The sequence below is a fragment of the Castor canadensis genome, chromosome 17 (assembly GCF_047511655.1).
Source record: "Castor canadensis chromosome 17, mCasCan1.hap1v2, whole genome shotgun sequence".
Classification (NCBI taxonomy): domain Eukaryota; kingdom Metazoa; phylum Chordata; class Mammalia; order Rodentia; family Castoridae; genus Castor; species Castor canadensis.
In genome coordinates, this window is record NC_133402.1 from 46,519,431 (window position 1) to 46,543,027 (window position 23,597).

Genomic DNA, 23,597 nt, shown 5'->3' on the forward strand with positions numbered 1-23,597 from the left:
ACCACCACTGTAGATGTGCTTACTTAGGGTTTTATTTACAGTGACAGTTGATACGAACCACACATTTCCTCACCTGATGTCTTAGAGCTGAGCCACAGGTGTATATATTTCCAGTATAAATAGAAACTTTCCAGAGTCCACCATTGGCCATACTGCCATTGTTATTGTCAAGTGTATGGGATGAAATGTCACTTTTCTTGCCAGCCTGTGGAGAGTGGGTGAACAAATGCCACAATGACCTCTATTTGCAGTCCCAGAAGTGACAAAGGTTTCTTTTTTGAGAATGACTTATTATTGGCTCAAGAGGATTATTGAGAAATGTCCTGGTCCTCACAAAGTTTGCAGAAACCAGAATAAAATTTAAGTCAAAGTGAGATGTTTTCATCTGCAGTACATTACAGACAGTTCTTTGAATGGTGATTCAAGTTAGAAGTTTTTTGACTTTACAATGATTTGAAAGTAATATGAGTTCAGAGGAAAGTGTAATGTGAATTTTGACCTTTTTCAGGCTAGTGATATTCTATGGAGTACTTTCTGGGGCTGTGGCAGCCCTCAGCCCGCCATGTGATCATCAAGTAAGCATCTGCACTATACGGTGGACAGAGCTGCTGACCTCTGATGTTCAACAAGTTAGGTGTGATAAATGCATTCACTATCTATAATTCCTTTCAATTTGTAATGGGTTTATTGGGATGTAACTGATTGTGAGTGGAGGAGCACCTATATTCTGTAATCATATGTCAGCTGTATGATTTCCAAAAGTAAAACATTTTCCATAGAAATTGGAAATGCTCAATAATACTGTCAAATTTTTATAAGTCATTATTGATGCAAGTACTCCTAAATATACCACCCTTTTCTTTCTTTCTTAAATGGGTCTGGCTTTCAGTTTTGTCAGCACACTGGAAACCCCTCAGGAGTATAAAAATTACAGAGGCCTGGGTCCCAGCACCAGATTTTCTGATGGATGGTCCTGGGGTGTGGCCTGGACATCCTGAGGTGTCATGCTCCCAGGAGGTTGGAACAGGGTTGAGATGGGGTACACTGAAACAGTGACAAATAAACAGTGATTCGGGATAGACTTCCTCTTCTCACCTCAAAGGGTAGCTGGAATTAAGGGCTTAATGACCACAGGAGGGGTGGTGACACTGTGTTGTAGGACAGTGGCCACATCTGGGAGTTGAGAGGAGGGAACAGATCCCTAAGTCCTTCGGAACAGACTGCTGTGTGCTTGCCATGGGTTGGGCCCACTCTTTATGCCTAAAGAACCTCCAGATGAGACATCAGAAGACAGAATATTTGGGGTCCATAAATGCTGGTCATACATTTGAAAGGACAGTGATCTTTTTGTAATTAGGTATGATGAACAAACCCAGAGGAGAGATCTGAAGGCAAGCTCCCTCCCCCAGCCAGGTCCAGTTTCACAGATGAGTTAGTGTGGTATGCTGTAACCTTGTTCTAGTGTGATAAGTTGTAACCTTGTGCTACTATGATATGCTGTAACCTCCCAGCGAGAGGATAACTGCCACGTTTGCTTTTGTCCTCCCCACTTGCTTGCTTCCGCAGTCTGAGGCATAAAAACCCCGCAGCCCTGAGCTCAGGGCCAGTGCCATTTTTGGAGAGATCCAGGGTGCTGGCTCACTAGCGTAATAAATCTTCCTTTCCTCCAACCACCTGGGTTTGAATCTTGTTCTCGCTGGTCCCACATTCTTCCCACAACAGATAAAAGGGTAAGCTGGAAGTACTAATAGATGGCTATCAAGATAGCAAAAGTCCCTTTTAATGCCTATTTTTGTTATTGAGAAGTTTATAGCTTGAAAAAGAAGTGGAGGATATAAAATCAACATAGAAAAATCATTAGCATTTCTATATACTAATAATGAACAAACTGAGAAAGAATATATGAAAACAATTCCATTTACAATAGCCTCAAAAAAAATCAAATACCTAGGTGTAAACCTAACAAAAGATGTGAATGACCTCTACAAGGAAAACTATACACTTCTGAAGAAAGAGATTGAGGAAGACTATAGAAAGTGGAGAGATCTCCCATGCTCATGGATTGGTAGAATCAACATAGTAAAAATGTCGATACTCCCAAAAGTAATCTACATGTTTAATGCAATTCCCATCAAAATTCCAATGACATTCATTAAAGAGATTGAAAAATCTACTGTTAAATTTATATGGAAACACAAGAGGCCACGAATAGCCAAGGCAATAGTCAAAAGAACAATGCTGGAGGTATCACAATACCTGACTTCAAACTATATTACAAAGCAATAGCAATAAAAACAGCATGGTACTGGCACAAAAACAGACATGAAGACCAGTGGAACAGAATAGAGGACCCAGATATGAAGCCACACAACTATAACCAACTTGTCTTTGACAAAGGAGCTAAAAATATACGATGGAGAAATAGCAGCCTCTTCAACAAAAACTGCTGGGAAAACTGGTTAAGCAGTCTGCAAGAAACTGAAACTAGATCCATGTTTATCACCCTATACCAATATGAACTCAAAATGGATCAAGGATCTTAATATCAGACCACAAACTCTAAAGTTGATATAGGAAAGAGTAGGAAATACTCTGGAATTAATAGGTATAGGCAAGAACTTTCTCAACGAAACCCCAGCAGCACAGCAACTAAGAGACAGCATAGATAAATGGGACTTCATAAAACTAAAAAGCTTCTGCTCATCAAAAGAAATGGTCTCTAAACTGAAGAGAACACCCATGGAGTGGGAGAAAATATTTGCCAGCTACACATCAGACAAAGGACTAATAATCAGAAAATATAGGGAACTTAAAAAACTAAATTCCCCCAAACTAATGAACCAATAAAGAAATGGGCAAGTGAACTAAACAGAACTTTCTCAAAAGAAGAAATTCAAATGGCCAAAAAACACATGAAAAAATGCACACCATCTCTAGCAATAAAGGAAATGCAAATTAAAACCACACTAAGATTCCACCTCACCCCTGTCAGAATAGCCATCATCAGCAACACCACCAACAACAGGTGTTGGTGAGGATGTGGGGGAAAAAGGAACCCTCTTACACTGCTGCTGGGAATGTAAACTAGTACAACCACTCTGGAAAAAAATTTGGAGGCTACTTAAAAAGCTAAACATTGATCTACCATTTGATCCAGCAATACCACTCTTGGGGATATACCCAAAAGACTGTGACACAGGTTACTCCAGAGGCACCTGCACACCCATGTTTATTGCAGCACTATTCACAATAGCCAAGTTATGGAAACAGCCAAGATGCCCCACTTCTGATGAAAGGATCAAGGAAATGTGGTATCTATACACAATGGAATTTTATGCAGCCATGAAGAAGAACGAAATGTTATCATTCGCTGGTAAATGGATGGAATTGGAGAACATCATTCTGAGTGAGGTTAGCCTGGCCCAAAAGACCAAAAATCGTATGTTCTCCCCCATATGCGGACATTAGATCAAGGGCAAACACAACAAGGGGATTGGACTATGAGCACATGATAAAAGCGAGAGCACACAAGGGAGGGGTGAGGATAGGTAAGACACCTAAAAAATTAGCTAGCATTTGTTGCCCTTAACGCAGAGAAACTAAAGCAGATACCTTAAAAGCAACTGAGGCCAATAGGAAAAGGGGACCAGGAACTAGAGAAAAGGTTAGATCAAAAAGAATTAACCTAGAAGGTAACACCCACGCACAGGAAATCAATGTGAGTCAATGCCCTGTATAGCTATCCTTATCTCAACCAGCAAAAACCCTTGTTCCTTCCTATTATTGCTTATACTCTCTCTACAACAAAATTAGAGATAAGGGCAAAATAGTTTCTGCTGGGTATTGAGGGGGTGGGGGGAGAGGGAGGGGGTGGAGTGGGTGGTAAGGGAGGGGGTGGGGGCAGGGGGGTGAAATGACCCAAGCCTTGTATGTACATATGAATAATAAAACAATAAAAAAAAAGAAGTGGAAAAAAAAGACAGAAGGACATGTCTGATTAATGTTCCAAGTAAGCTTTTAAGTGTCTCTGAATGTACAAACATATCCATAGAAACTCTCCGGAATTCCATGATCTCAATGAAACAAGAATGGTAGAGCAGGAAGGGGCCCTGTCAGGGTAGGGTAACCTTGACCTGATTTATTGTAGTAAAAAGAAAAAAAAGACCTTCTCGTGGTGGGCTAATGCTATAATCATAAATATGGTGTGTCTTCGGTTACAAGTTGCTCTGTTTGATTTATATACACTTTAGGAACTTTCTTAAGCACAGATAAATAATGTAAAGTGAGTTGTAAGTGGTGCTTGTGGTCTTTATGAGGCTGGCCATGACGTCCGAATACAGCATGATGTCATGGAGAAAGTTTCATTCTCTCCTTCCCTCATCGTAGATGCTTCCGGCACCTTTTCCAAGGCACTAAGACCCCAGGGACAGGGGGATCTGTATGACTCCTCCTGAGGTTTAGGGTTGCAAACTATATCAGGCAATTTTTGTAGAGAGGATTGGTCCTGGCCCATTGTGGCCTGTCAATCCTGTTAGTATGCAGAGGGTGGACAGGGAACACAGATATTGCACACTCACCATGACTAGAAAAAAAGCATTAATTTGACACCAGCTAAATTCAAATTTGTCACCTTAGGCACTTCAAAACTCTTGACACTGACCTAAAAGCAATTGCCCCCTACTGTTTTGGTGTTTCTTCAGCAAACCCCCAAATTGCTTAAGTTTTGCATGGTAAGAATTATAGTGAAATTTCAGCTCACATTGGACCTTAACTCTAGAACTTTCTAGAACCAAGGAAACAACTATCTTCAAGACTGTCCTTATCCCTTGATAGCATAGAAACTGCCGGCATGGCTTTTGGCTGGCAAAGGGCAGAGGGTGGCTTCCTGAGGGTGGTTCTCTCTGGAGGGAGTCTTCTTCCTCCACACCTTCCTCATCCTTCTTTATAGATGCAGGAGCCTGGCAGGCTGAGAACTATGGCCTAAGTATTTTAAAAACCTCAGGCCAAGGAGCTGCCACCTGGAGGCAGTAGTGTGACACAGTGAATAGCTGACTCTAGTTTCTGGGAAGTCCACTTCTCAGGCCACGGAGGCTGAGCCTCCCCTCCTGAATCGGTGAATGATGAAAGTCCCCAAGGCCACCAGGGGGATGCACATGGTAGAGGAGGCCACAAGCAGCCCAATGACAGCTAGTGCATACGTGGGGTAATCCTTGGTCACCAGCTGTCCCTAAAGGGAGAGACAGAGTGTCAGGATATAGAGCCATCCCACTGATCCTTTTGAAAGCCCTGTCAAGGTCTCAGCCCCCAATGAGGTGGAGAGGCTATGAGTGGTGGGAAGTAGCCCATGGGGCTGGCACTCCAACCTGCAGCCCTGTGATTCACAGCAGGGCCACCTTCTCTTTATCACATAAATAGGGACCTTAGTGCCTATTTCAGCCATGTGTGGAGCTCATGTCCGGAGCTACCCATGAAGCAACCCAGTGCTTCACCCTGAGACACCTAAGTGCAGGGCCACCCTTTGCCCAGACCAGAACTTTCTGTGGTAGTAGAAATGCTATATGTTAGTCTGTCCAGTATGGTACTCCAGACACCTGGGGCTGAAGAGGGGCTTTGCACAGGGGACAGGAACTAGTGCCTCTAGAGGGATGCTGTGCAGTGTCCAGGGACAGGTCACCTGAGGCCCTGGAGGGGATGCTTCCTGTCCCGTCACTGCCGTGTTTAAAACCTCATATCCCAGCATGGCTGGCCTGGCTGAGCATTTCCCCACACCACAGCAACAGTCCCTTGTGTCAGAGGACTCAAGCCCACGCTCTGAGTGAGTCTGGAAACGTCAGATACCTGGGAGGCATCCCATGCTTGGTACTGCAGGGTTCCCGTGACGATGTAGTCGCTCAGATAGAAGACAAAGAGGCCGATGATAAGCAGTGGACTCACGCAGGCCCACATGGCCTTCCAGTACCAGTTGAGGGTGCGGCCAGTCATGGCCTGAAGGTCACCTTCAAATCTATTTGGACCATGGCAGGAGAAAGTCAGGATTATTCATGTTTCTGGAGGCAAGGGGGGGTCCAGTTTTGCATACCTTCTTAACTTAGGAAATTCTGTTCTGGGCACCACTAATGCCTGAACACCACCCTGAAGCCCTCTCTGATCCCTTCTTAGGTGGCTTTGTTAGGGTAGGGAGAGAAGGGCTGAGACTGCCCAAGAGGGTGACAAAGTTACCACCACCAATAAGGGGACATCTTGTTGCTGGCCTTTGAGAAGGCTGCTGGTGTGGACCTCAGATCAGCTCCCAGGGACAGTAAGAACAGAGCACATAGGGGGACAGCTGTCCACTTAGTCCTCACAGACAGGGGCACTTCAGGTGGCTTTGCCTTCCTCCTGCGACCTCTCCATCACTGATGTGACTTTACTGCCAGTTAGAAATGCCCCAGAGCCGTTTGTATCTGGAAACAGCAGGTCTTCTGGGCAGAGAAAGAACCCACCTTGGCCTTAAAGCACCTGAGCCCTGGCCTAGAGGAGCAAGTCAAGAGGAGTCAGAACAGGGATTCCAGACCCAACGCCTGCACATACCCTCTCCTTGCCCCACTGTACACTACTGGCTCCGTTTCCTTTTGTTTCACTCTCTTCCCCAAACTTAGCAACAGTACAGTAGCATCCATGGGCTTGCTAGGCTAATCGTATACTGCTCTGATACCTGGGGGTTAGGCTGACCCAGGCAACCTCCGCATTTCCCAGGGGAGGCAATGAGACCTGGGGTTGCGATGGGTCTTGCTGTGGCCACTTGTGTTGTGGCAGAGCAATCCAGAGCCTGGATTGGCCACCTGCCCTCAGACCAGGGCTTTTAACGTTCTCACAGAAGTAGGAACCTTGGCGGGAGGGGCTGGAATAGGGCAAGGTTTCACTGCAAACAGTTACAGCAATGGTCACCTGTGTCCTGTGTGGCTGTGCAGATCATCACCTACCCATTGCTAATGCTGACTGAGCCAGGCTGTAGACTCCGGCCACGTAGCTCTTGCGTGCAGTTGAACACCTTGACTGCCCATGTGACACAGGTAGGAATGTGTTGGGGCCACCCCGTCAGCACCACACCCACAACTGACGCTGTCACTCCTGGGCACTAGATGGTGCTGTCCTCCCTTTCCTGCCACTCCCTGACACAAGCTGCTTCCAGAACCTCCAGGGCTCCTTTTGGTTCTTTGTCTCCCATTACTTTCTTCCATGCTGCTCCCCAGTATCACTGAATGGACTCCAGCTTTCTCCTTTACTCTGAAACTTCCTCTAAGGGTACCAGAACTTTCTCCCACTGAACTGTATTTCTTAGGTGACCAATTTGTTTTTGTTACTGGCAGCTTCTTGTTCTAGCCCATATCCAGGAAAGTCCCTTGGGTAAGCTGGTCACCATGATACTAGGGTCTTCAAAATGTTATTAGCTGTAAAGGAGAGGCAGAAGAGAGGAGGATAAAACCCCAAATAGGGTTAGGGAATGCTGTGAGTTACAGCCCCCTTTGAGAGGTTCACAAGCACTTTCAGGCTCTGAGTCCTAGAAGAAGGATACCCACTAGACTCCAACTTACATCCTAAAATAAACTGAGCATTGGAGATCCCTCACTATGGCATGACCTTGTCCCTTTTAGAGACAGAAATGCTTCCAAGGGACTGGTTGCCTGCTAGAGTGTCAGAACTGATCCCTCTCCCCACCCCAAAGCAGCAGTACAGCAATCAGTGTGCCTCAGAACCCCCTGGCATGTTACCTGGCGTGACCTGATTGAGCTGAGCTGAGGCGGTTCTTCAGACTCCTTAGTTCTAGGTGGCAATGCTAAGGCCACTGTTGCCTGGGGACCTCAGGGGAGGTACAAAGTATGGACCAGTATCTCTCCAAGTGTGATCCCTAGACTACCGGGGACCTTCTAGAAATGTGAATCCTAGCCCTTCTCCCTAGACCTCCTTAATCACACCTCTCACATGGGAGAAAGCTGGTGGTCCCCATTACATCAACCTCCACGTGGTATGATGTTCACTTAAACTTGAATGCTGCTCTAGACAATGGTTCTGGCCCAGCTCAAATTCTACTCTCTGGAGAGAATGACAGCGTCCCAGTGCTGCCCTGTGCACCACATTGAGAACTGACCGCATTTTCAATTTCCCACATTTTCTAGGGCAAAATTTCTCAACTGGAGTTTGATCATGATTCTTGAAAAATACTGATATGGACTGATGATCAGAGCATTTAATACCTGGAGGCATGAGTCCCTGTCCACTAATCTGTGGGGTCCAGTAGGGTTAACAGGAAGCATCCTATGATGCAAAGGGAAAACACAGGAAATAGAGAAAGGAGCTATTGGTTGAAGGTAAACTGAGGCAGTGGCACTTGGAGGCAATTAGCTGAGATCTGAGGGCAAGGAACAAATTTGTTAATGCCAAATTCAAGACTCAGAATGCACATTGAGGGGGTGATTATCTTGTGGAGTGTGGCTGGCAGCTGCATTTTCTCCATACAGGGGGCAGGGGCAGAGGCCTCCTTACCTCTTCAGCCCATACACGTAACACACGGCAATTGCCTCCACCAGGACGATGAACAGCAGGGACAGCGTGGCTGCGTAGTCGTTGAATACATCAAACCAGTAGCTCCCGGCCTCCAAGGTGAACACCATGCCGATGGTGCAGTTGATGAGGCACACCAGACCTGGGCACAAGACCACCGCTCAGCTGCCGGAATCACTCAGCCCACTGGTCCCGCTTTCTATTGGCAGCAGGAGCAAAACCTACAGAGGTCTCCATCCTTCCAGAGGGTGTGGGGGAGGGGAGTCTACTGTTTCCCCGGGTCCTACAAGGATATGCTCAGCCTTGGCCAGGTATGGCATCCTTTAGCCTCCAAGACAGCACCAGCTGTCCCTTTCACAATGGGAAGCTAGGGCTCAGAGTGTCAAGTAATCCCCATAGCATCTGAGTCTTCCTCTGTCTTCCTTGGGCACCTTATGAAATGGTTAAATCCTAAGGTCCCACCTGCCCTTTCCACTGCCACACCACTGATCCCCAGTGTCAGCCTGAGGAGAACATGCCAGGAAGGAGTGGTTAAGTGCTGGCCAAGAAGCTGCTTGCACAAACCAGTGGTTACTTCCTGTGAGAAGGTCCCAGGAAGGCTGCTAGGTGCTAATGGCTCTGAAGAAAGGAGGCAGCTCCCACTGGGTGGTCAGAACTCAAAAAAAAAAAAAATGGAGGGCAGTTGTATTTGATCCATCCTGCTTGTGGAGACATGGTGCCATTAGAGGCAAAGGTTACTGCCTACAAGGTCCCCACGACCCTGCCTGATGTGCAGTGAAACCAGAAAAGATGTTATGGGCAAGCTGTTTCCTTCACTAACAACCAGAGGACAAGCAAAATAGCTGAAGAAATGTGATACATGCTTTTTCAATGGACATTTATAAAGGCAGAGAAAAGGCATTGACTATGGCTGCTTACAACAGCATGGTACAGCTCACAGATAAATTATAAGTGAACACAATAAACCCAGAGTATGTCTTGTATGATTTCATTGATATGGAGTTCAAAAACAGAGCAGACAAAAAAGTAGTAAATGTCAGAAAAGGGGTGAATGTAGAGTGCTTATTGCCTGGAAAGGGTGTGAAGGAACTCTCTGGGGTATTGAGAATGTTCTTGACCTTAGTGGTGTTGACTTGGGAGGATACAAGTGTTTACATTCATCACAGTAACCATAAGAAGGTATACCTCTTAACTGTTATACTTCAATGAAAACAAACAGAAGCTAAACTAGGCCATTGTCACACTGAGGAGGGTTGACATTATTTGTTTCAGTGGCCCCTGCCCTCTCCTGGAAGTTGAGAAAGAAATGCACAGAACAGATCACATTACCATCATCTCAGATTGCAAGGAACATACTGTGGCAGGACTGTGGCGAGGTTGCTTCTGCCCTCTGGAGAAGGATGGTAACCCTGAGGACACTTGGCCTTTGCTCACCCCTCATATCCCAGCCCTCCCCAAACCAAGCTCCTCTACTGGCTCTCCCACTGACCTGAGATGGCCTCCTTGGGCAGGTGGCTGGAAATGACCTTGCTGTCAGTCAGAGGGGTGAGGATGGCTGCCGTGTTCCCCAGCATGCTCCCCATCCCCAGCAGCAGCAGCATGAAGAAGTAGAGCACCGACCACAGCTGGGACACCTCCATGTTTTTAATGGCCTCAGTGTAGACAATGAAGGCCAGGCCCGTGCCCTGGACAGCCTGTCCATTGGGAAAGGATACTAGTCACACACCCCAGGGACCCACAGCCTCTTTAGACATGTTAATGCTAAGCGCCTTGGGGACCTTGGAGCCCTGAGCCTGAGTCACTATGCCACGCAAGACATCATGCTACGTGAAATAAGCCAGATACAAGAAGACAAATACTGCATTTTCTCACCATTTGGGGAAGTTGAAACATCAATCTTGAAGACATGAGTATAACAGTGGCCCCTAGAGGCTAGGAAGGATTGCGGGGCGGGAGGATGGAAGAGGTTACAGGAGAAACACCCAAATACAGCCAGAGGGAAAGAATTAGATTTGTAAGCCCATGGCACCAATGGTGACCCTAATCTACAACAACCTATGACATTTTAAGATAGCTAGAGGAGCTCACAGTTTCCCAGCACAAAGAAATGATGAATGTCTGAAGAGGTGGAAATGCTTAATAGCCTGATATGTTCATTATATTGTATATCAGTATCAAATTGCCATGCTATATCTTATAACTGCATAAATATTGTGTGTCATACTATTTGGTGTTACTGGTGTTTGAACTCAGAGCCTTGCACTTGCTAGGCAGGTACTCTACACTTGAGCCCTTTTTGCTCTAGTTATTTTTGAGATAGGGTTTTGTGGTTTTGCCAGGACTTGCCTCTGGTCCTCCAATTTATGCCTCTGGTAGAGCTGGGAGGCAGGCACAGGCTATCTTGCTTAACTTATTCATGTTTCACTATTTTTTTCCCCAGGCTGGCCCCCTGGAACTGTATTTCTCCTGATCTCTGCCTCCTGAGTAGCTGGGATTATAGGCATAAGCCATCGCATCTGGTAATGAAATATGTTTTTAAAAGAATATATGGGTCTAAAAAAATAAACATGAGTGTGGGTGCCATGGCCTAAGCCTGCAATACTACCTATGCAGGAGGTTGAGATCAGGATGATTCTGGCTTGAGGCCAGCTTGAGCAAAAGTTTGCAAGACCTCATCTCAACCAATGGGTGGGCATGGTTGTGAGCTCCTGTCATCCTACTTTTTTTGGGTAGCAGAAATAGGAGGATTACTAGTCCAAGTCAGTCTGGGCATAAAGTGAGACCCTATTTAAAAAATAACAAACATAAAAAGAGTTGGAAGAGTGTCTCAAGTGGCAGAGTACCTGCCTAGTTAGTAAGCACAAGGCCTTGGGTTCAACCCCCAGTACTACAAAAAAAAAAAAAAAAAGTAAAAATGAAGGTTATTCTCACTAGTGAGAAGGGAAAACTTGGGACCAGTAACAAATGAGGCTTTAAATGTGTCCCTGAAACATTCTTTGTTTTATATGAAAACATCTGAACCCAATGGTGTAGTAGGAGCTTTTTCCATTTGATTCCAGAAATGACAAGAGTCAGGCTAACAAAGGAAAGTCTATATTCAGAAGACAGAAAGAGAGGAAGGGCATCAGGGAGTACACAGTTGAAAAGGGTGGAGAAACAGAAAGGCAACAGTAAAGAAGGAAACAGTCTGTAGCTCCATCCCTGGATCCCTAGGGCAGTGTGGAAGAGCTGAAGTCACCATCACAAGATAAGCTAGGCATCCTTGTCAACAGACTAGCAGACCTCAACACAGAGCAAGCCCATACTTCCCACAAGTCTTAAACCCAGTGACAAACTGAGTGCCTTAGTGACTTCCCCTGTGTGACAGACTAATATCAGACAAGAAAGACAAATTTTCTTTTGCTCCTCATACTTCAGAGAGCTCAGGTGCCATCTTCAGAGGAGGCCTGTATTGGGGACTGAGCTATGCTGGGGACTTGAAAATCAGGAAAAATTACAGCTCGAGGAGACTTGGGACACCCCCACCACTGTGTCTGGGAGAGAGATGGCCACGAGAGGTGGTTGTGAAGACAGGGAAGTTCTGATACAGACCCACTGAGAAGTTAAAGCATAGGGAACATGGGCATCAAAAGGCATAGCAGTAGGTGGCCCCACCTTCCCTGGCAAAAGCAAGCTCCATTGCCTGGAGATCACTGCAGAAACATAGCCACAAACCTTGCCTGGAAGAGAGTTCAGCTTCCAAGAGCTGCCTGCTGCCTGCAGGGGTTTGATGCAGAGAGTCCTAAACCCAGGATTTGGGAATCACATGATTTTATCCAACCCCCTTCAATCCACAGGGTAGGGTCAGAAAACAGTGAGACAACATCCAGGAACTGCCTGCCTGTTGGTAAGTGTTTGCTGCTGGGTGGGGCTGAGAGCTCTGACCCTAGGACACAGTGACCATGTGATTTCTCCTCAGCCTCCTCCCACCCTGAAGGTGGGGGACTGCTGGACAGGGTCTGACAACATGAAGACTGACAGACAGAGCACCTGAATCACTTACTTTTCCATCACCACAGGAGAACACAGTCCTGCTTGTTATCCCACTCTTTGACACATGCAAGGGACACCTCTAGGCTTGAATACTTGCCATCCCTGGGCATACAAACTGAGAACCTATCTGTTTCACAGCTGCAATGCTCTTGGTGACCAGTAATGCCTCCAAGTACACAAAGAAGGGAAGAAGCACAAAAGTGGATGACTGACCATTGAGCCACTCCACCCTCAATCCATGTATAGTAATACATACAGTCCACATCGAGATGGGGATGGTGCTGGTGCTCTGAGCACATGGGAAAATTCTTTGTTACTGAGCTATACATCCAGTCCAATGGTGACAAATTGCATTGCAACCCTGTTTGAACACTGAGAATCCTTCAGCTGAAAGACCACAGGCAACTAAAATGAGACTTGGCCTTAGATGTGTAAATCCCAATGCACAACATAAGAAATATGAAAAAATAAAGCAACACAACTCCTCCAAATTTTGTTGTTGTTCCAACACAACAGTGAAGTGGATGGAATCACAGATAAGGAACTAAGAAATGATTGTAAGAATGATCAATGAAAAAGGACACAAATGAATGAATTCTAAGAGAACACAAAGAGTTGAATGAAATAAAGAAGACAATGTAGGACATGAAGGAGGAATTCAGTAAAGTTATAGAAATTCTGAAAACAATAAAATTGAAATTTTGAAAATGAAAAGCTCAATAAGTCAAATTAAAAACCTCAGGTGAAACCCTCACCAATAGACTGGATCATGTTGAAGACATCCAGGTACAGGAGGCTTTTAGGATGCCTAATAGGCAAGACCAGAAAAGAATCTCTCCATGACATATTATAATTAAAATATTAAGCAGTCAAATCAAGGAAAGAATATTGAAAGCTGCAAGAGAGAAGTGCCAAGTCACCTAGAAATGTAAATTCATCAAAATAACAGCAAATTTGTTGAGAGAAACTTTAAAAGCAAGGATGACATGGGGTAATGTATTTGAAGCTCTGAAAGAGTAAAACTGCCAGCCTGGATTACTGTATCCAGCAAAGCCATCCTTCATAATTGAAGGGGAAATAAAAAATCTTTCAAGATAAACAAAAACTAAAGGAAATAATGAGCATTGAACCAGCACTACAGAATATACTTACAGGAATCTTACACACAGAAGAGGAAGATAAAAAGCGTGAAACTATGGGAAAGAATAAATCCACTAGGTAAGTAGATAAATAAGGATTAGAAAGGGTCAAACATTACAAAAAAATAACAGGAATTACTGTATACATTTCAATAATAACTGTGAATGTTAATGGTTTCTTGTTTATAAACCAAGACACAGATTGGCAGAGTGGACTAAAAAAGAAAATCCAACCATTTCTTGACTATAAGAAATTCAAGTCTCTGACAAAACACTGTCTTAAAGTGAAAGGATGGAAAAAGTTATTCCAAGCAAATGGAACCCAAAAGCAAGCAGGAGAAGCTGTACTCATATATGACAAAGCAGACTTCAAACCAAAGCTAGTCAGAAGAGAAAAAGAAGGTCACTTCATAATGATAAAGAGAACAACCTGTCAAGAGGACATGGTCATTGTAAATACATGCACAGAATGTTGGCACACCCAATTTCATGAAACCAGCATGACTGGACATAAAAGCAGAGATAGACCTCAAACAAATATATCAACACCTTACTCTCATCAATAGGTAGATTGGAATTCAGACATCTATAGAATATTCCATCCTTGGGCTACTGAATACACATTCTTCTCAGCAATCTATGAAACTTCCTGCAAAATAGATCCTATTTTAGGACATAAATCAAGTCATAACAAAATATGACAAAATTGAAATAACTTCCTGTTTTTATCAGACCACAGTGGAATAAAGCTAGAAATCAAAGGCAAAAGAAACTACAGAAAATGTTCAGACTGTGGAGACTGGAAAACACTGTTGAATGATCATTGAAGAAACAGGGAAGAAATAAAAAAAATTTTAGAATCAAGTCTGGTGCAGTTGTACACATGTGTAATCCCAGATACCTGGAAGGCAGAGATCAGGAGGATCCTGATTTGAGGCTATCCTGGACATAAAGTTAGCGAGACCTAATTTCAATCAATAAGCCAGGTATGGTGGTGTGTGCCTGTGATCCTAGCTATATGGGAGGCTGTAGGTAGGAGGATTGTAGCTTAAGGCTGGCTTGGGGCAAAAATCCAAGACCCTACCTGAAAAATACCTAAAGCAACAAAGGGTGTTAGGCATGGCTGAAGTGGGAGAGAGCCTGCCAAGCAAGCGCAGGGCTCTGAGTTCAAACCCTAGCACCCACACCACCAAAATTCCTAGAATAAAATGAAAAGGAAAACACAACTTACCAGAATCTTTAGGACACAACAAAGGCAGTGCTAGAAGCAAAGTTTATAGCTATGAGCACCTACATTACAAAATCAGAGATCTCAAATATTGATGCAACTCAAGGTGTTCAAAAAATAAGAACAAGCCAAAACCAAAATTGGCAGATGAAAAGAAATAATAATTATCAGGATAGAAATAAATGAAATGGAGAGTAAAAAATTACAAAGATTCAATGAAACAAAGAGTTGGTTCTTTGATAAAATAAACAAGATTGACTAACTCTTAGCCAAATTAACCAAAAGAAAGAGAAGACCCAAATCAATAAAATTAGAAATGAAAAAGGGGAAACAATAAATGTCAGTGAAATTCTGAGGAATTTGAAAACTTACATTCTAAAAAACTAGAAATTCTAGAAGAAATGGGTAAATTTCTAAACACATATGACATACCTAAATTGAACCAAGAGGAAATAAACCACTTAAACAGATTTATAATGCAGCAAGATTGAAGCAGTAATAAAGTCTCCCAACTAAGAAAAGCCAAAGATTAGATGGTTTCACTGCTGAATTTTACCAGACCTTTGAGGAAGAAGTAACAACAATGCTCCTCAAACTATTCCATAAAAGAGAAATGGAAGAAAACTACAAAACTAATTCTAGGAAACCAATGCAACCTTGAGACCAAAACTAGAAGATGGAAAGACCTCCCATGTTCATGGATTGGCAGAATGAACATGTGAAAATGGCTATACTGCCTAAAGTAATATACAGACTCAATGCAATCTCCAAAAAATTCCAATGTCCTTTTTTATGAAAATAGAAAGTTCTAAAATTCACATGGAAACACAAAAGACCTTTAATAACCAAAGCAATCCTGAGCAAAAAGAGCAATACTAGAGATCTCAAAATACCTCACTTAGTAAGGCAGAGCTACAGGAATAAAAACTACATGGCACTGGCACAAACAGACATGCAGGTCAGTGGACTAGAACAGAAGATCAATAGATAAGTCCACACAACGACAGTCATCGGATTTTTTGATGAGGGTGTCAAAGACATACCTTGGAGAATAGATAGCCTCTTCAACAAATGGCGTTGGGAAAACTGGATATCTACATGTAGAATACTGAGCCTAGATCCCTATCTCTCACCCTGCACAAAAATTAATTCATAATGGATCAAAGATCTTTGTGCAAGACCCAAGACTTTGAAACTGCTGTAGAAAAACATAGGGGAGGCACTTGAAGACAGTCACATACACAACAATTTTCTGGACAGGACTCCAATTGCTCAGGAAATAGAGCAAGAATTGACAAATGGGACTGCCTCAAATTAAAAAGGAAACAGTCACCGGAATGAAGAGACAACTCACAATGTGAGAAAATCTTTGCAAGATATTCACTGGATAAAGGATTAAATAGGCAGAATAGATAAAGAGCTCAAACAATTAAACACCAAAAGCACAAATATTCCAATTAATAAAAGGTCAAATGAGTTAAACAGGCAGTTTTCAAATGAAGACATGCAAATGACCCATACAGACATACATCATTAGTTATAAAAAATGCAAATCAAAATGACAGAGTCCATCTCACCCCAGTCAGAATGGGTGTCATCAAGAAAACAAACAAATGCTGGCAAGGATACAGGAGAAAAGGAACCCATATACAGTGTTGGTGAGAATGTGAACCAGTGCAATCATTCTGGAAATGAATATGGAGATTCCTCAAAAAACTAAAAATAGAACTACATATGATATACTATAGCAGTATAGCAATCCTGAACAAATATCTACTCACAATAGCCCAGCTGTGGAATCAGCCAAGATGTCCAAAACATAAGTGCACAGCCATAAAGAAGAATGAAATTTTGTCTTTGGAGGAAAATAAATGGAAGTGGAGATCAGCATTTTGTATAAGATTAAGCCAAGCTCAGAAAGAAGATAACTATTGCATATTTTCCCTCATATGGGGAATTTAGACCATAATAATAATAAATGTTCAAGGAGGACTGTTAGAGGAAGAACCAGATTGAGGGGTGAAGGGTTAAGGAGAGAGTGATGGTGGGTGAATGCGATTAAAATACATTATATGTATTATTATTATTATTACTATTATTGTAGTACTGGGGCTTGAACTCAGGGCCTTAACCTTGAGCCACTCCACCAGCCTAAGTTTTTGTGATAGTACTTTTTTTGAAATTTTATTTCTTTTATTCATATGTGCATACAATGTTTGGGTCATTCTTCCTTCCCCCCGCTCCCTTGTGATAGTGTTTTTTGAGATAGGATCTTATGAATTATTTGTCTGGGCTGGCTTCGAACTGCGATCCTCCTGATTTCTGCCTCCTGAGTAGCTAGGATTATAGGCATGAGTCACCGATGCCCAGCTTATTCTATGTACTATGAAATGGCAGAAGGAAAGTCAGTAGTGCAGTAAGGGGTAATGGATATGGAGGTGGAGTAAGAAAATTACAAAGGGATGATTTTGATCCAAGTACATTATATCCATGTAAGGAACTATCACAATGAAAACCCTTTGTACAATTCATATGTTAACAGAATTTTAAAAAGAAAAGGGAATTTCTGAATCCCAAAAGACAAAAAGTTTACATGTGTTCATTCTGAGGGGTGGCTATATGTGTGTTTATTATATTATCCGCTGTACTTTATGTATTATTAAAACTTAGAAAAGGAAACAGAGGAAGGTCACAGCCACACAGCAGCGTTTACAGTGAGTAGGATTCCTGACACGATCCTCCCCCACCGCCCCTGGGGAAAGTGTGGGTGAATCTCTGTTCTCTGGTTTCCTGGCCTGCAGGCAGCTCTCCAAGGTCCCTGGGAAGCATGTGGAGGGGCTGCCGACCTCCCCCGCACCTTACCGTGTCCAGCTCGGATTCCAAGCTGCAGTTTTTAATGTGTGGGAGCACCTCGCCGTATTTGCCCGGGTAGGTGGACGCTAGGTAGCCCTTCACCTCCTCCAGGTTGCTGGCTGTCAGAAAGCCATCTTCAAGGTCAAAAGAGTTGGTCAGCAGCAGAATCACCCTGCAGAGCAGACCATCAGCTTGATGTTCACTGTCCCCAAAGCCTCAGAAATGTGGGTGCCAGGCTGCCCTCCTGCCAGCCCCTTCCTTCCTGCCTAGGTGAGGAAGGGAATTTGGGGGTTGCTGACCCTCCAGAGGACAGGACAGCTGGGAATGGCTTTGAAGACGCCTCAGATAGGAACAGGGATGACAACAGGACCAACCCCCACAGTGAGGCATGGACCGGTAAGGCCTGATGGAACTTTGTGCAATGGTGGAAGTGTCCATATTGGCTGTCTGACTTGGCGCCCAAGTTGGTACCCATGAGGACTTGAAGGTGGCTAGTGCCACTGAGGAACTAATAGTAAATCTGCAATTACTTAAGTTAATGTGCAACTTAAAATATTTCAATCAAATTAAGCCCATTAATTTAAACCCTATTGTAGAAATAGTTGCTAGTGGCTACTGACTACCATACTGGACACATTTCCCTCTGGAAGATGTTCCTGTATTTTGGGAGGGAGACACAGCCTGTAAATTCTGTAACTTCCATGGCTTGGCCAGAGAGGTTGCTGGTTACACTGAGGTAGTTGTTTGTTGGGTGCCCTGTTTTACTAAATATGTTCAACACCTCATCCCGGGAGGCAGACCTAGCCCAAAGGGCCTTGGGTTGTAGTGCTGGTGGCGGGAGCCTGAAATGGAACCCAGCCTGAGGACCCCATTGCTGGTGGCCTTGTCTTCTGTGCATCCAGCTACCCAGTCACCCCTTCAGCTCAGAGCTTTGGAAAGTTGCTCCCCACTTGAGGTCCAGATTTCCACGAGACAGCCAGACTCACTTGTTTAAGCAGTTTTCATAGTTGAAGGTGGCCTTGAAGCCATAGATAGAGAAGGTCACGATGCTGGCAAAGATGGAGGTGGAGCTGTTGACAAGGGACACAATGATGGCATGTTTCTGGCAGTTGTTGGAAGGCTCATTGTAGCTGGCGAAGGCGATGAGGCTTCCGAACCCCAGGCCCAGCGAGAAGAAGATCTGTGTGGCTGCATTGATCCAGGCCTTGGGGTTGGCCAGCTGCTCAATCTGGAAGGTCAACAGGGGTAGGACTGAGGAACCCTGGGCTCCAGTTCCAGACTCACAGCCATGAGAGAGGAGGCCCAGAAAGGGGAGGAACTTTCCTCTAATACAGGCATTCAGGACACTCAACTGGGATTGGAACCCAGCTCTGCCAACCCTGGTCTGGGCCCTGTGTGTCCCTAGCAGATGATCTTCTTGGCAATCCTCCTGGCATATCCTCCATGCCACCTTACCCCTGGGAGGTATATAATAGAATATTCTGTGGTCAAATAAAGAAAAATAACTGGAGCCTCAGATTCATCGCCTAGCCCTCCAGAGGTCTGGACCTGCAGAGATTCAGGTGGTATGGTCTGGATGAGGAGGCCAGATCTACACTGACTCCACACTGACATCAGGGGCATTTGAAATGAGGGAGTACATTTTGGGGGATTCTATAGTCATTTGTTTCTATGTACTCCATGTACTAAATGAGGAAGTGCTCATGGCCCCCAGTGAGGAGCACTGACTGTGGGGTACCTGGGGAGTATGGATTGGGAACCTAGAGGGAAAGGGGATGAGGATAGGTGGGAACAGTGAGGGAGATGACTGAAGTGCTGTCTGTGGTAAGTGCTCAGAGGAGATTCTAGACAGGGCTTTGGGTAAATCTTATGCATGAGGACCAAAGAGAGGCTGAGCGTCAGTCTTCTGGAAGCACTGGGGACAATAGGAGGAGCTAGAAGGAAGACTTACTGCACCAGAATGCATAGGATGAGGGACCACCTGTCCTAGGAGGTGGTCCAGGCCCCCAGGGATTCACCTCCTGTGCCAGCTTTGGGGCTCACTTTGGCCTCCATCTTCCCCTCCTTCCAGCCATCTCAGAGGTGGCAGCATGAGTTATGGGTATCCTCAGAGCCCTCTCTCCTCCAACTGTACCTTGGGGGTGAACATGTACACCAGGCCATTGGTGGCTCCGTGGAGTGTAAGGCCTCTGATCAGATAGATGATAAGCACACAGTAGGGCAGCGATGCAGTGAAGTAGACCACCTGTGAGCACCAGAGGGCAGAGTCAGTTTCCAGTTGAGGAGTGGAGAGCAGGGAGACTAAAAATACCACATCTTGCATATTCGGGGTACACCCTGCTCACAGCTAGAAGAGGCATTGGCATCTCAGTTGGACCCAAGGTGAATGTGAGCTGGAGAAGCAGGACGGTCCATGTCTCTCACCAGAAAATCTCCCATTCGGCAGAGAAGAGGCCAACAGAACTGAAATAATGACCACCAGGCCACAGTTTTCCTGGGACAGTTTAGTTATGCATACCTTTCTTCCCCGCCCCAATTCTTGCTCTATTTAAACCTAAAGCTTATGTTTGTATCCCAAAGAAGGCTGAAGTGCTTACTGAGCCTCTTTCTTACCTGCCTGTGCCAGGTAATACACCGCCTTTCTCTGCCCTTTGCTACTACTCATGTCTTCATTTGGTGTACTGGGGCGACTGGCTGACCTGACAGTCACGTGGATCCCTAGAATTAGGGTTGTGGCTTAGAAGTCCCAGTTAAAACCTTGGCTAGCCATAGCCAAGAGAAAAATACATCCTGTGGGCACTTGTACTAAGTCAACCCGAGACAGAGACTTGCTTTTATTCCAGGAACTTTTTCTTATATTTCCACTTTCACTGACTTTGGCTGCCTTTTACCATCATTTGGTTAGGCAGAGAAATGAATAAGGACAAAAGCCCAGAATGTTCAAGAAAGTTGCAAAGTGTATAAGTAAATCTTTAAATGTATGTAAAAGATGGAGTTATTAAAAGTTTAAGTGTATAATTAGATCGGCTATAATTTAAGAGTGACCTAAAAATTTTCTAAGATCAAATTTAAATGTACTGATTAAAACTAGAACCTAATTCTCGGTGTCTAAAGCAAATATTAAAAATATTTTTGGCTTTTAGTAACATTTACAGAAAAACTGGCTTAAAAGACAAAGATTTTGTGTTCTATCAAGACAATTTATTGGGTTTTCTATGGATTTTGCCAGGTTTTAGACTATTTGGGAAAGTGAGTCTTCATTTAAATATCTGTTTATGTAATACTCTTTTGAATGACCATTTGTGAACTATGGATAACACAAAGACTATTATTTTAAGTGATTCTAATGCATTCAGCACCCTAGATATCTTTGACAAGAAATGTGTAGAGCTGTGCATCTGAAATGTACCGAAGCATTGTGCAAACATTTTCAGAGTTAAAAGTGTGTGGTGTGCAAACTGACAACAAGTGCCCTCTTTTATACAATTTGCTTTGCAGCTGGGCACTCAACATATAAAATGTCAATGAGAAGGGAGCGGGGAGGAGGGGGAGAGGATGAGGGAGGGGGCAGCAGGGAGAAATGACCCAAACAATGTATGCATATGTGAATAAATGAATAATAAAAAAATTAAAAAAAGAAAATGTGATATGAATAAAATAAATAAATAAATAATAAAATGTCAATGAGGCTTTTGACATTTCTGGCCTTCATCATCAAAGCCATTCAGGCGGGGAGAAGTGACTGTCATTTGAGCATCTGTGCCATGTAAATCCTGGTCTACACCTATCTTCTTTGACTAAATAAGCATTTTTGTTATTGTACATATGAGATACATTTGTACATCTGAAAATAAGTCTATTTGTGGCTAGTAACACCATCCCCTAAACCTGTGAAAGTTCTAAAGCTTTAATTTTTGTCAATGCATGCTCTTAACAGCCTACCAAGCCAAAGATTCTAAATTTCACCCTAAAAGTGGAAACTAACTTGAAATATAAAGGACTTGCATGTAACTCAGATGCTAATTGTTGCTGGTGCCTTTATATACTAAATGTATTTATGTTCCCCAGATATATAAACCTACTAGAATGGAAAGCTTAGGAGATCACGTTACCAAACTGGTTCTCCAAGTTGAAATTGTTAGTGGTGCTAGCCTTTTACAGGATTGTCTTCTATAAGCAAAGATAATCAGATGTGCACTGCAAGTTGTGCTACTCTAATAATTCAAATGATTGGGCACTGGTCACCTAGAGCACATGTGTACTAGCAGTCTACTTTATTTAAAAGACAAAATTAAATGGGACTATATCTATATTATATAACTTATTTCATATGTGTATATGTATATAAATTAAATTATGTCATTCTTGTTTTTGGTGGTACTGGGGTTTGAACTCAGGGCCTCAACCCTTGCTAGACAGGCACTCTGCCACTTGAGCCACTCCTCCAGCTCTTTTTGGTGCTGGGTATTTTCAGGATAAGGTCTTATGAACTATTTGCCCAAGCTGGCCTCGAACTGTGATCCTCCTGATTTCTGCCTCCTGAGTAACTAGGATTACACAGGTGAGTTACTGGCACCTGGCTTATAAATTACATTATTCTTTACAGCAAAAATTTCAATTTATCTTTGAGAAGATAATAAAGAGAGCTTGATGGTCCTGACATAACCCTGTCAATCACAATTATTATCCTAAAATTCTTTTGTCAATTGATAAGCTTTTTTTTTTTTTTCAAAAATCTAACTATGGTTAGTCTACGTTTTTTTGTCATTGCAGTTTTGCTCCTTCTTTAAATGACTCTAACAAGTACTTATTTTTCAAACAAATTAATTGTTTAAACTATTTGGTTGATTTTATCAGTTTTGTTTTGTATTTTCCTTGTAAACCTTTGTGCTACTGTCTGTTGGCATTCTGCAGAAGTACAATTTCTAACAAAGACACTTATGCAATGTTTTTGGGTGCTAACGTACCACCTGCAGAACTGAATTAATCTTAAGAATGGATTCCAGGTAAGACTACTCTAAGGGCCCTGTCTTCTAAGTCTTTTTCTTGCTCAGATTTGACCAAAAGGGTCTTATTGGCACTGACTCCTAAGCTTCCTTTCACTTTCCCCTCTGACATGGAATCACAGCAGACTGTCTGGGACTAATCTCTCCTTGGCAACAAGGGACAATTAACCACAGAGTAGTTAATAAAGTGATATCTTCGGAGAAAACTATTTAGAGACCGGGGAAAAGTTGACAGAATGCAAATGGAGTCATGCTGAGTGTGGTGGTGCATGTCTATAATCTCAGTCCTTAGACACTAAAGCTGGAGGATCATGAGGTCAGGGCCAGTCTACACAACATAATAAGATTGACTCAAAAAACACCAATGACAAAAAAAATGAAAAAAAGAATGGAGTCACTTAGGCCAACCCTTCCAAAGGTAACTAAAGCTGAGAGGTTACGGACAAAGGATTCTTAGATGTGGCTGTGTGACAGTAAAGCCCTTGAAGATATCTCTGACAAAAGGTGAACTCATACCTGTGGCTTCTATTTAAGTAGAGACAAAAATGACCATTTCTGTTGACTCTTAATATACATTTTTTGGTCCATACTCAGGGAGTGACTTAAAAAATGATATCCCTTCCACAATTTATTTAAAGGATGTCTTCTCCTATACTCGTGTTATGATGGCATGTCTAGTTTTAGTCTTTAACAATGGGCTCTTTTGATTTATAGACTTCAGCTATTACAATCTGTTCCCTTCTTGTGTACAGTCAGAAAACCTACAAAGCCAGATTAGCTATAACTAATTCCCTCAAG

The 23,597-nt window shown here is 43.4% G+C and overlaps 1 protein-coding gene across 2 annotated transcripts in view; it reads right to left on the reverse strand.

The window, feature by feature from the left end:
- Nucleotides 1-14: 14 nt before the first annotated feature.
- The window catches only part of LOC109676896 (sodium- and chloride-dependent transporter XTRP3A), a 44,157-nt gene continuing 20,574 nt past the window's right edge, over nt 15-23,597 (reverse strand). Inside the window, exons 5-11 of one of the 2 annotated variants that reach the window (XM_074060299.1) lie at nt 19,928-20,038; nt 18,780-19,021; nt 17,803-17,965; nt 10,031-10,235; nt 8,524-8,683; nt 5,839-6,004; nt 15-205 (exon numbers count right to left, since the gene is read on the reverse strand). In XM_074060299.1, coding sequence (XP_073916400.1) covers nt 32-205; nt 5,839-6,004; nt 8,524-8,683; nt 10,031-10,235; nt 17,803-17,965; nt 18,780-19,021; nt 19,928-20,038 — 1,221 coding nt within the window. In that variant the 3' untranslated portion in view covers nt 15-31. Of the gene's footprint in view, nt 206-3,997; nt 5,228-5,838; nt 6,005-8,523; nt 8,684-10,030; nt 10,236-17,802; nt 17,966-18,779; nt 19,022-19,927; nt 20,039-23,597 lie in introns of those variants that run through there. The other variant, XM_074060300.1, reaches the window with a different exon arrangement.